The 13,272-nt window shown below is 47.3% G+C and overlaps 1 protein-coding gene across 1 annotated transcript in view; it reads right to left on the bottom strand.

The window, feature by feature from the left end:
- Window positions 1–11,897, bottom strand: part of LOC133163713 (DENN domain-containing protein 1A-like) — a 146,439-nt gene extending 134,542 nt beyond the window's left edge. The window contains 1 exon segment of the mRNA XM_061293881.1: window positions 10,594–11,897. Coding sequence (XP_061149865.1) covers window positions 10,594–10,610 — 17 coding nt within the window. The 5' untranslated portion in view covers window positions 10,611–11,897.
- Window positions 11,898–13,272: the final 1,375 nt, after the last annotated feature.

A 13,272-nucleotide genomic window follows, 5' to 3' on the forward strand; every position in this document is an offset into this window, starting at 1 on the left:
TCTGGTGGTGCGGGAGCGCAGGCTCCTATACCTCTTCCCAGAGGGCAGAAGCTCAAACAAAGAGTGAGCGGGGTGACTCACATCACTCACAATCGTGGTCGCCTTGCGGGTGAGATGGGAGATGTAAATGTCTTTCAAGGAGGGGAGTGAAGCACCAATAATCTTACCAGCCGTGTTCACTATGCGCTGCAGGGCCTTCAAGTTGGAGTCAGTGCAGCCGCCACCCCAAACAGCAATACAGCTGGAGAGGACGCTCTCAATGGTGCCACGGTAAAATGTAGTCATGACGGCCGGAGGAGCGCTCGCTCGCCTGAGTTTCCGCAGGAAGTACAGGTGGCGCTGGGCCTTCTTCGCCAGTGATGCGGTGTTGGTGGACCAGGAGAGATCCTCACTGATGTGCACCCCCAGGAACCTGGCGCTGCTCACTCTCTCCACCACAGCACCGTCGATGGTTAGCGGCAGGTGTTGGGTGTGACCCTTCCGGAAGTCAACAACAACCTCCTTGGTCTTGTCGACGTTCAGCAGGAGGTTGTTGTCCCTGCACCACGTGGTCAGAAGGTCAACCTCCAGCCTGTACTAAGTCTCGTCTCCCTTGGTGATGAGACCCACCAGAGTCGTGTCGTCAGCAAACTTCACTATGCGGTTGTCGCTGTGGGTTGCAATGCAGTCATGCGTCAGGAGAGTGAAGAGTAGCGGACTGAGCACGCAGCCTTGGGGGGCCCCTGTGCTCAGCGTGATGCTGGCGGAGATCTTGTCGCCAACACATACCACCTGTGGCCTCTGACAGAGGAAGTCCAGTAGCCAGTTGCAGAGATAGGTACTGAGGCCCAGCTTGTCCAGTTTGCTGATGAGACGTTGTGGCACAATGGTGTTGAAATTTTATCATTGGATTCTATGTATCTACTTATGTGTGCAAGATTTTCCGCAGTATGTGAAAGTTTGGCCTCGTGATAATGACTTGGGAGCATATGGCTGGCTAAGGAACTCATGTCTGGAGTCACAAGTCGCGCTATACAATAAGCCCCATAGTTAGCTATCCATGAACAGATCATGAGGTTGTCATGGGATGGCTGAAGCAGACAAACGTCTATTTTAAGTGGAAGTCATGAGAACGCCACAGAGGTATGCATCCCAGGGGCACTAAGACGACGTCTTTGTTAAGCTAAAGTAATGAGACGACCATACTGCTTCGGTCCGTAATAGTATCGCTGTTGTGCGGTGGTCATGAGATGTAATTGTGGAATGTCTTTCCTGTCTAAAGAAGCTATGCATTCATGTACACTTGCCCTATTGTTGTTCCTCAATAAAAGGCACGACCAAACTGAAGGAAGGGCGCGGATCTCAGCCACACTTTCTGTTTGTCTGGTTTGCGCCCATCTGCAGATGATCGAAGACATATCCTGCCTCTGTGAGATTATTTTCAGATAAATGTTGTGAACCCAACATTGCCTGAATATTTTTGGCTTCATACTGTCCGCTGCCAACATTTTAAGGCACAGTAAACACACCGCTCTTTCCTCGTCTCCCACCGAGTGTTAGGTACACTCCGCACAATCTTACAGTTACACCGCCACTCCCACCTACTGCCGTGGATGTCTAATTACCCTTGATTCTAGCACAGCTAAAGGAAAGCATGTTGCCCGGGGTCACACGTGTCCCATCGCACCCCACTATTTAAAAAGGACTAGTTTAACCCTTCACTTGATCACTCTTCTCTTCGGGTCTACACTGTCTCTACTCTCTGAAACTCTGCCAACATAATTCAATTAAATCCTCTATGAAGGAATTTGCTGTTACTGACACCTAGAGGGAATACAGCATTTCCTCGCCATTTCACGTGCCACCACCTATTGCAGATTTTAGGGATGAGAATGGCAAATGTGAAAAAACACTCGACCCGTATGCGAGCGTCTGGTGGCCGGGCCTTTGCCCATGGGGCCCGGCCGGGCACAACCCGAAAAGGAAACGTGAGTCCCCCTTCCCATGGGCTCAGCACCTGTGGGAGGGGCCAAAGGGGTCGGGTGCAGTGTAAGCTAGGCGGCGGGCAAAGGCAAGGACCTTGGTTGTCTGATCCCTGGCTGCAGAAGCTGGATCTTGGGACATGGAATGTCACCTCTCTGGCTGGAAAGGAGCTGGTGTGCGAGGCAGAAAAGTTCCGACTAGACACAGTCGGACTTGCCTCCACACACAGTTTGGGTTCCGGTACAAGCCATCTCGAGAGGGGCTGGACTCTCTTCCACTCTGGAGTTGACCACGGTGAGAGGCGTCGAGCAGGTGTGGGTATACTTATTGCCCCCCGGCTGGGCGCCTGCACATTGGGGTTCACCCCGGTGAACGAGAGGGTAGCCTCCCTCCGCCTTCGGGTGGGGGGACGGGTCCTGACTGTTGTTTGTGTCTCTGGACAAAACGGCGGCTCAGAGTACCCACCCTTCTTGGAGTCCCTGGAGGAAGTGCTGGAGAGCGCTTCTTCTGGGGACTCCATTGTTCTACTGGTTGACTTCAATGCTCACGTGGGCAATGACAGTGAGACCTGGAAGGGCGTGATTGGGAGGAACGGCCCCCCCGATCTGAACCCGAGCGGTGTCTACAACATTGCGTGGACCTCGGGGACAGTGCCTCTGGGTTGGCAGACTAGGGTGGTGGTTCCCCTCTTTAAGAAGGGGAACCGGAGGGTGTGTTCCAATTACAGGGGAATCACACTCCTCAGCCTCCCTGGTAAGGTCTATTCAGGGGTGCTGAGAGGAGGGTCCGGTTCGGGGACCTCAGCATCCCGTCTCTGCTTTTTGCAGACGACACAGTGCTGTGGGCTTCTTCAGGCCGTGATCTCCAGCTCTCACTGGAGCGGTTCGCAGCCGAGTGTGAAGCGGTCGGGATGAGGGTCAGCACATCCAAATCCAAGTCCATGGTCCTCGATTGGAAAAGGGTGGAATGCCCTCTCCGGATCGGGTATGAGATCCTGCCCCAAGTGGAGGAGTTAGAGTATCTTGGGCTCTTGTTCATGAGTGAGGGGAGGATGAAGCGCGAGATCGACAGGCGGATTGGTGCAGTGTCGGCAGCATTGGGGACTCTGTACCGGTCCGTCGTGGTAAAGAGAGAGCTGAGCCAAAAGGCAAAACTCTCAATTTACCGGTCGATTTACGCTCCTACCCTCACCCTATGGTCACGAGCTATGGGCCGTGACCGAAAGAACGAGATCCCGGATACAAGCGGCCGAAATGAGTTTTCTCCGCAGGATGTTCGGCCTCTCCCTTAGAGACAGTGTGAGAAGGGTGCAATTACAGCTGCAAGTCGCTTGGGGTATGTCTTTATCAGTTTTTCACATCGAGAGACTGGAATGCTTGCCCATTCTTCCTTGCAAAACAGCTCGAGCTCAGTGAGGTTGGATGGAGAGCGTTTGTGACCAGCAGTCTTCAGCTCTTTCCGCATTCTCGATTGGATTCAGGTCTGGACTTTGACTTGGCCATTCTAACACCTGGATACGTCTATTTGTGAACCATTCCATTGTAGATTTGGCTTTATGTTTTGGATCATTGTGGGATTTGCTGTTTCGCGGCTTCATAAGTGACGGGAGAATGCCGTTTGAATACACGGTGATTGCTCCGAGGCACGCCCCGTGCTATGTGCTGACAGAGTACAAGCGCAGATAGTCCAGCAGCCTGCCGCGCATGAAGGAAACTCACCGGGGCACAGGAGTCGGGACAGTGGCAATAAGCGTTGATAGGGCAAGGCGGGGGCCTGTGAACAATCTGGCTATTTGGCTCCATCCATCTTCCCATCAATTTTAGCCATCTTTCCTGTCCCTGCTGAAGAAAAGCGGGCCCAAACCATGATGCTGCCACCACCATGTTTGACAGTGGGGATGGTGTGTTCAGGGTGATGAGCTGTGTTGCTGTTACGCCAAACATATCGTTTTGCATTGTGGCCAAAAAGTTTGATTTTGGTTTCATCTGACCAGAGCACCTTCTTCCACATATTTGGTGTCTCCCAGGTGGCTTGTGGCAAACTTTAAGCAAGACTTTTTATGGATATCTTTGAGAAATGGCTTTCATCTTGCCACTCTTCCATAAAGGCCAGATTTGTGCAGTGCACGACTGACTGATGTCCTATGGACAGACTCTCCCACCTCAGCTGTAGTTATCTGCAGTTCATCCAGAGTGATCATGGGCCTCTTGGCTGCATCTCTGATCAGTCTTCTCCTTGTTTGAGATGAAAGTTTGGAGGGACGGCCGGGTCTTGGTAGATTTGCAGTGGTCTGATACTCCTTCCATTTCAATATAATTGCTTGCACAGTGCTCCTTGAGATGTTTAAAGCTTGGGAAATCTTTTTGTATCCAAATCCGGCTTTAAACTTCTCCACAACAGTATCTCGGACCTGTCTGGTGTGTTCCTTTGTCTTCAAAGCGCAGAGAGGCTTTAAACAGAACCCTGAGACTATCAAAGAGCAGGTGCATTTATATGGAGACTTGAATACACACAGGAGCATTCTATTTATCATCATCAGTCATTTAGGACAACATTGGATCATTCAAAGATCCTCACTGAACTTCTGGAGTGAGTTTGCTGCACTGAAAGTAAAGGGCCCAAATAATATTGCACGCCCCAATTTTCAGTTTTTTATTTGTTAAAAAAGTTTAAATTATCCAATAAATTTCATTCCACTTCACGATTGTGTCCCATTTATTGTTGATTCTTGACAAAAAATAAAAATTTTATATCTTTATGTTTGAAGCCTGAAATGTGGCGAAATGTTGAAAAGTTCAAGGGGCCCGAATACTTTCGCAAGGCACTGTATGTGCGATTGCTGTTTGTGGACTTCAGTTCTGCCTTGAACACCATTGTGCCTCATCTGCAAACTCGACAAGCTGGGCCTCAGTACCTACCTCTGCAACTGGCTACTGGATTTCCTTTGTCAGAGGCCTCAGGTGGTACGTGTTGGCGACAAAATGTCCGCCAGCATCAGTCCGCTGCTCTTCACCCTGCTGACGCATGACTGCACTGCAACCTTCAGCAACAAACGCATAGTGAAATTTGCTGACGACACGACTCTGGTGGGTCTCATCACCAAGGGCGACGAGACTCAATACAGGTTGGAGGTTGCCCTTCTGACCAAGTGGTGCAGGGACAACAACCTCCTGCTGAACATCAACAAGACCAAGGAGATTGTTGTTGACTTCCGGAAGGGTCACACCCAACACCTGCCGCTGACCATCGACGGTGCTGTGGTGGAGAGAGTGAGCAGCACCAGGTTCCTGGGGGTGCACATCAGTGAGGATCTCTCCTGGTCCACCAACAACGCATTACTGGCGAAGAAAGCTCAGCGCCGCCTGTACTTCCTGCGGAAATTCAGGCGAGCAAGTGCTCCTCTGGCCATCATGACTACATTCTTCCGTGGCACCATTGAGAGCGTCCTCTCCAGTTGTATCGCTGTTTGGGGTGGTAGCTGCACTGAATACAACATGAACGCCCTGCAGCGCATAGTTAACACGGCTGGTGAGATTATTGGTGCTTCACTCCCCTCCCTGAAGGACATTTACACCTCCCATCTCACCCGCAAGGCGACCATGATTGTGAGTGATGTGAGTCACCCCGCTCACTCTTTGTTTGATCTTCTGCCCTCTGGGAAGAGGTACAGGAGCCTGCGCTCCCGCACCAGCAGACCCACCAACAGCTTCATACTCCAGGCTGTTAGAATCCTGAACTCTCTCCCCTCTTCTGCGTAGCGTCCTGTACTTTTGCGCTATAATTTGACTGTCTGCTGTATACACACTTGCTCCTCTTATTTTTTATGTTATTTGTTTATTTATTATGTATTGATCACTTTCATTTATTCATTGTTTGTGCCTTCTTGTTTTTGTTTTTTTGTCTTGTTTACTTGTATGTATATTGTGTACTATGTCTTATCACCGTGGGATAGTGGGAACGTAATTTCAATTTCTTGGCATGTGAAGAAATTGACAATAAAGCAGACTTTGACTTTGAAAAACACACTGACTTGCAATATATCCACGCCCTCGAGTGGCGAACAAGTAACACTGTAAGATGGCGGCGCGTGCACACGCAGCGGCCTCTCTCTGTCCCGAACGGTGTTTTGTTTTGTCGTTTAATGTGGGTTTGTCCGACAGTTTTGTGTGTTTGTCTCGTCGCACCGGGTTGTGCTACAAGTACAGCGGGCTGGTTCTGCTCGACATCGGGGAAAGCGAGTTTTGTGGCGATCTGGACTTTGAAGTGGGGACATTAAAGGCGCTCGGTCTGCTCCGTCCTGAAGCGTCGGAAGCGGTGTGCGAAGAGGCTGAAGAGGGGCGAGAGCGGGGGCGTCCGGGCCAGGCTGGCGGCCAACCCAGCTCGCCCGGCCGTGCCTTCCTCCTTTCTTCTGGCGAACGTTCGATCGCTGGGCATCAACATGCCTGCTGAGATCTACGAACCGGACAGCGCGTAACTGCTGTGCATCTGGAGCGGCTAGCGTGCTATCAGGCGGACCAGGCCATTGTACGAGGGGGAACATCGCGAGGAGGTGGAATGCGCGTCTACATCCGTGACGAATGGTGCCGGGACTCTGTGGTGGGATGCAAGCACTGCTCGCCTCTGGCGAAGTTTGTGATCTCCAGGCTTTTGGGGTCCTGAACTCTCTCCCCCGTTGTTTACTTGTATGTTACTCGTGTACTGTGTCTCGTCACCGTGGGATGGAGGAAACGTAATTTCGATTTCTGTGTGTGTCTTGGCATGAAGGAATTGACAATAAAGATGACTCTGACTGTATTGGAAATTTCAGCACAATGGTATTTAAATTGACAAATACCGTTTTTTTTCCATGTATAATGCGCCCCCATGTATAAGACGCACCCTAAAAATGGCATGTTGATGCTGGAAAAAAGCCTGTACCCATGTATAATACGCACCCAAATTTTGACTCCTACTTAAGTCCGTAAACGTAAAATTATTTCAGAAAAAAGATCATCTTTGGGAACAACCGGATGTTATTCTGCCGGTCAGTATCACTGCGCATGCGCTAGCAAACTCAATAGCGAAGAAATGTTTCGGATTTGTGTAGAGTACATTGAGACAGCAAATGAGCAGGTGATCGAGCAAGCGTCTGATACGAGAGGATTGTGTTCGTATGGAGCGTGTTTGAAGTGAACAGCACAGAAGAAAGCGCATCTGTAATGGCGGCCTCCGTATGATATCCGGATTAAAAAATAAATAAATAAAAAATTGTACCCATGTATAATGCGCACCCCAGATTTTAGGACAATAAATTAGTTAAATTTTGCGCATTATACATTGACGTACGTTTTTATTTCGCGGATCTTTGTTTATTGCGGGTGGTTCTGGAACGCATCTACTGCAATAAATGAGGGTATTACATTTTTCTTTCATCATACTTTTACCTATACTTTTGCAAAAAAAAAACTTGAAAGCATATACAGTCAAACCTAGGTTTTTGACCACAATTTCGTTTCAGAAGGCAGTTCGAGAAGTGAATCGTTCGAATTTCGAATCTATTTTTCCCATTACAAATAATGGAAAAAATGTAATCCGTTCCGAGACTTAAAAAAACGCCTTTTTTAAGCATTTTTTTCATTTACGCATTTTTGTCCGATTGCGCAACTGCAGCGCACCGCCGACCGCGCAACCATAGCGCGCCGCCGACCGCGCAACTGCACCGCGCTGGTCATATTATTGTGAAAGAGCCATTGCTGAAATTTAGAAAATATTTTTAAAGTCCTGATGTACTTTCCAAAATTTAAGTGGACCTCAGTGCGCAGGGAACTTAATTTCTGAAGGGTCTGATCGCGCAACCGCAGCGCACCGGCCGCTCACTGTCGCATTGCTTTAAGAGCGTCTTTGTGGTTTAGGAGGGCTTTACTGCTCCCACTTGCTTCCTTTGGAGGCATGATTAGGGGTTAATACAATCCTCAAAGTAACGAAAATACAATTACGAAAAAGAGTGAGTCGGCATCCGGGCCGTGCGGTCGGGTTTTCTCGGGTCCTTTCGGCTCACCTCGCGAGGTTCGACCTCTGAATTTTGTTCAACAACCGAAGCAAAGAAATCTATAATTTTTTGTTAGAATTCTGATTTGTTCGAGAACCGGGATGTTCGAAAACCGAGGTTTGACTGTATTTGGGGGGGTGGGGAGAGTAATCTCATACAGTGGTACCTCTACTTACAAACGTAATTGGTTCCGCAATCGGGTTTGTAAGTAGAAGCGATGTTTGCCCTAGCAATCAATGTAAAAGCAAATAATGCGTGCCGGACTATCCCAAAAGTCACTGTACAATAAGACTCATATTTCGCGTTTCCAGCAGGCGATTTTTGGGCAGCTAAATTGGGTTCGTTTGGCTTTAGCGGCGCATATGGTGAGCGTGAGCTAGAGCACTAGTTGCCAGTGAGCCGGGCCGTCTGCCGGGCAGTTACGAGTCTAAGATTTTGAGCGTTTGTCTTTGTGTGTGTGCCTTCCTGAGTGCGTCCGTAGAGTGTGCGTCCGTGCAAGTTATGTGATGTCGCCATCCGATGTGTTTTTTATTATCTTTTTCTCAGTACCTATTAGGTTTTCCTGTGTGTGCTAATGTTAAGGCTAGCTTGCACTCCATTATAGGACAGTATATATTTAGGTTCGTTTAGCCCGTTTAAGTGTCTTGTATCAAACTTTTAATAATAGTGGGTGATGTGCTATTGGTGTCTGGTCCAGAAACCAGACTAATAATTCCATAAATTAATCCCAAATTCACATTCAAAGACCCATACATACGTGCCTGTCGGCCCTCACAGATATCAACACACCAACCCAAACCTGTAATAGCACACCTGATTGGACATTGGACACTACTGGCCACCACCGAACAGTGTAGATACCCCAATTTCAGCCTCATTTGGAATTCTATTTTGTCTGTTACTTGAATGCTGGATAAAGTGCAAAAGTCAATTTTTCCTTATTCCACCATCTTGCCCTACCTAACATTTCCCAGCATCCTGGCCAAGAAGTGGCGTTCTGGCCGGTGCCCCGAGCTTCGGTAAAATGAGAATTTGACATTGCCTCCCCAACAGTCACACTTTTTGCCCTAGTACTCTGTGTAACACACAGAAAACTAAAACAAATTTTATTATTTATTTTTCAAACCTTTATAACAAAAAACAAATGTTACTTTATTCTTGACCTAACTTTGCTTGGGGAGCGGGGAAAAATCAGGCTAATAAATTATTGTGCGCTTCCACATACTTCTTCCAATTATACTCGTCATTATTATTTGGTGCAATTCATGAGTTTTCCGACCGCAAGCTTTTAAAGATGGAAATTGACAAACACAAAAGTGTTTTTTTCATGTTTTTATTGAAAACAAGCCAGTACTGTCTGCTGCATGCATGGCAATGGCTTCCGCCTTTCACTCAATGCATGTGCTTTTCCCGGGGATACCTTCTTTGGCACAACACCGGCCATACACCTTCCTGAAATCGACGACACGAATGCATTCACCATGCTCCTTTATGATTTCGAGTTTCGGTAGTCTTAGGAGACATACTTGAATGGACTACTTGTTTTTACATTGCTAAGCGCTGAGACGAACAGGGAATGGCAGGGCAAAGGAGACAAGACAAGAGGGGGAGGTTGGTGCATCGGTTCGGAAGTAAAAAGTTGGCTCGTAAGTGGATGGAAAAAAATTGCGAAGTTACGGTTCTCATTTCTTGCTGTTGAATTAGCCCTGGAGAGGCTAATGCTTGTGATATGTTGAAGGAGTCATAGGTAGAGATAGCTGTCGCTGGAAAATTTAACCGAGTCAAACTGTGATAGCTTCCTTCTGTGACATAGTCAGGCAGACAAATCAAGCAGACTCCACCCAAAATACCATTATATCACTTCTGAGGGGTTTTTTTTCTCAGGGAGAAAATATTAAAATAATTTTTAATACTGTCCTATCACATAAGTGCCAATGTGGGCTCACCTTATTGTCGCTTTAAGATTTTTTATCACAGTTTATCAATAATTTCATCTCTACTCTGAACAGTTTCTGTGGGTGGCTCTGGGTGCCGCTCCACAAAATGCTGATAGTCAATGAAGAATTAAAAGACTCGATGACTAGAAGGCTTAAGGTTGCTGTAGAAATAAACAGTTCCCACGTTTTAGGAGGTCAAGAGTCTCACTTCAACAAATTAACATTAAGCGACAGAGGATTACGTTTTTGCATTAGTTACGGCAAATTCATTTGGAAAGACGATAGCAGCTAGTCCAAGAATAGTATTCACAAAGACATCACACTTCATAACACACTTAAGAGCTTCTTCAACTCCGGTAATTTCAATACAACGCAGTCCTGTATTCCGGATGTCATTGTCAGAACATGGTATTTTGTCGTTTTTCCAAATTACCGAGAGCTGACGTCAATGAAATAATCTCCCAAAAGTACAGTGACGAACACAGCGATGTTGTTAGTTGTTTTTAGTTAATTTTTTTGAGAGCGCGACTGTTCCAGTGTCATTTTTAGAGAACACAGCTGCTTCAGTGTCACGGCCATGTACGTATTTGCGGTAACTACTCACTGTAAGAAAAAATAGCTGACGGAACCACCGATGTTAATAATGTAACAGCAAACATTTCTTACTTGATTCTTGATTCCATCTTTCGGTCCGGAACACATTTACTTGCAGGACAATACAACGGAATCCAAAGCAAATATTTCTGACACGTTACGGAGAGGGAAACAAACGCACAGAGTCTAGCAATGGATTGTGGGAGTTGACGTTTACGGCAGTAGAGTAGCCAATAACACTATACACACTGTTCTCGTGAGACAAACTACAACTTCCATAAACCTAAGAAAGAAAAGTCGCGTGACTAGGAGGTAGTCCGGTACCGTTCGTTTTCTCCCTTTCTGTAAGAATCTACAAAACACCGTGTAATACCTTGCAGAAAATAACAAGCTCAGGTACATAGAAAGATATAAAATCAGCATGTCGGAAAACACAAAGGAAAATGAATAACAGCAATAAAAGACTCACAAAGCTTAGTAAAAAACATGAATTGAAATATTTGTAACTTGTCCTTCATATCTGGCATTTTTTCCATCGAAAATGAAAACAGCATCTGTTAGGGATACCTTTCACCTTTGAACCTGTTCTTTCCCAATTCTTGGTACAGCGAAACCTCTACTTACAATCAGAATCAGCTTTATTGGCCAGGTTTGTGCATGCCAAACAAGGAATTTGACTCAGGTTGATCTCAGCCTCTGTCCAACATTTTAGTGACTAACAACATTCAGGTGACTAACAACATTTGGCAACAAGTGACAACAAGCTGATGATCCACTGACAGGTGGAGGCAGGCACCGCAAGCTGGATGAGCTTCTGTTGGAGGATGTCAGGAGCGATGGTGTTGAACGCCAAGCTGAAGTCCACGAACAGGATCCTGGCATACGTTCCTGGGGTGTCCAGGTGGTGCAGGATGTAGTGCAGTCCCATGTTGACCGCATCATCCACTGACCTGTTTGCCCGGTAGGCAAACTGGTGGGGGTCAAGCAGGGGGCCCGTGACCTTCAGGTGGTTCAGCACTAACCTCTCAAAAGATTTCATGACCACAGATGTCAGTGCGACAGGTCTATAGTCATTCAAACCGGTGATGGCGGCTTTCTTGGCCACTGGAACGATGGTGGAGCTCTTGAAGCACGAGGGCACCTCACACAGCTCGAGAACGGTTGAAGATCCGTGCAAAGGTGGGCGCCAGCTGCTCAGCACAGACTTTCAAGCAGGAAGGTGACACGCCGTCTGGGCCCGGTGCCTTCCTGGTCTTTTGTCTCCGGAACATCTGGCGCACTTCCTCCTCGCGGACCTGGAGTGCGGGCGCGGCCTCTGCAAGAGAGAGAGTGGGTGACAACGATGATGGAGGTGTGGACAGAGCAGTTGTGGGGAGAGGTGAGTATGTAGATTGTGCTGCAGGAAGTCCCGTTGTGTGGGAGGACCGATCAAACCTGCAGTAGAACTTGTTTAGCTGGTTAGCAAACCCTGGGCTCTCCACAGTTTCTTCTAGCCCGTGATGCTCTTATGTCCACTTACATTTTGGAAAGTACATCAGGACTTTAAAAATATTTTCTAAATTTCAGCGACGGCTCTGTCACATAATGCGACCAGGGCGGTGCAGTTGCGCGGTCGGTGACGTGCTATGGTTGCGCGTTTGGTGGTGCGCTGCAGTTGCGCGATTGGCCAAAAACGCGCAAATGAAACATTTTTTAAAAAAGGCGGGGGGTTTTGGCTTGGAACGAATTAATTTTTCTTCCATTATCTGTAATGGGAAAATATGATTCGGAATTCGAATGATTCACTTCTCGAGCAGCCTTCTGGAACGGATTGTGTTCGAAAACTGAGGCTCCACTCTATATGGTTTTATCGTTACAGTTCAGTAGTTGTTGGCTCGTTGAACTCTTGATTTGTTAAATAAAGAGCCGTTTACCAAACCCACATCTTTTCTTGTACTTTGTTAACGCTACAATATATACTACTAGATCTGTGTAATAACGACAAGGCTGACGTCAGGGCGCACGTGCGGCGTTGTTGACAGAGGATGAGGAATTTGATCGATGGATTTAATCATTTGGAGTCACACAGATGGTTTGATAATATTATTGCTTATATAATATCCATCCATCCATTTTCTGAACCGCTTAGTCCCCACGGGAGTCGCGGGAGTGCTGGAGCCTATCCCAGCAGTCATCGGGCTGTAGGCGGGGGACACCCTGAACCGGTTGCCAGCCAATCGCAGGGCACACAGAGACTAACAACCATTTGCACTTACACCTAGGGACAATCTGGAGTCTTCAACCGGCCTACCAAGCATGTTTTTGGGATGTGGGAGGAAACCGGAGAAAACCCACGCGGGCCCGGGGAGAACATGCAAGGTGGCCGTAGGTGGAATCGAACCCGCACCCTCCTAACTGTGAGGCGGACGTGGTAACCAGTGCGTCACCGAGCCGCCTCTTATATATAATAATTATTTTATATATAATTTACATATCGTTATATGGGCCTGTGGAATATTTTGAAGCGCAAGCGCCGACAGCGGCGCGCACCCGGCCGGCATTGTTGACATAGAGGACGATCGATGTATTTAATGATTTGGAGTGACAGGTTTTATAATATTATTGCTTATATATGTAATAGTTATTTGATATATAATTTATATATCGTTATATGGGCCTGTGGAATATTTTGAAGTGCAAAATATAGTAGTCATTGTAGAGCCTGGATAGCAAAGTGAATTCATTGTTACTTCAAAGTACCGTAAATTACGG

The sequence above is a fragment of the Syngnathus typhle genome, linkage group LG12 (genome assembly GCF_033458585.1).
Source record: "Syngnathus typhle isolate RoL2023-S1 ecotype Sweden linkage group LG12, RoL_Styp_1.0, whole genome shotgun sequence".
NCBI lineage: Eukaryota > Metazoa > Chordata > Actinopteri > Syngnathiformes > Syngnathidae > Syngnathus > Syngnathus typhle.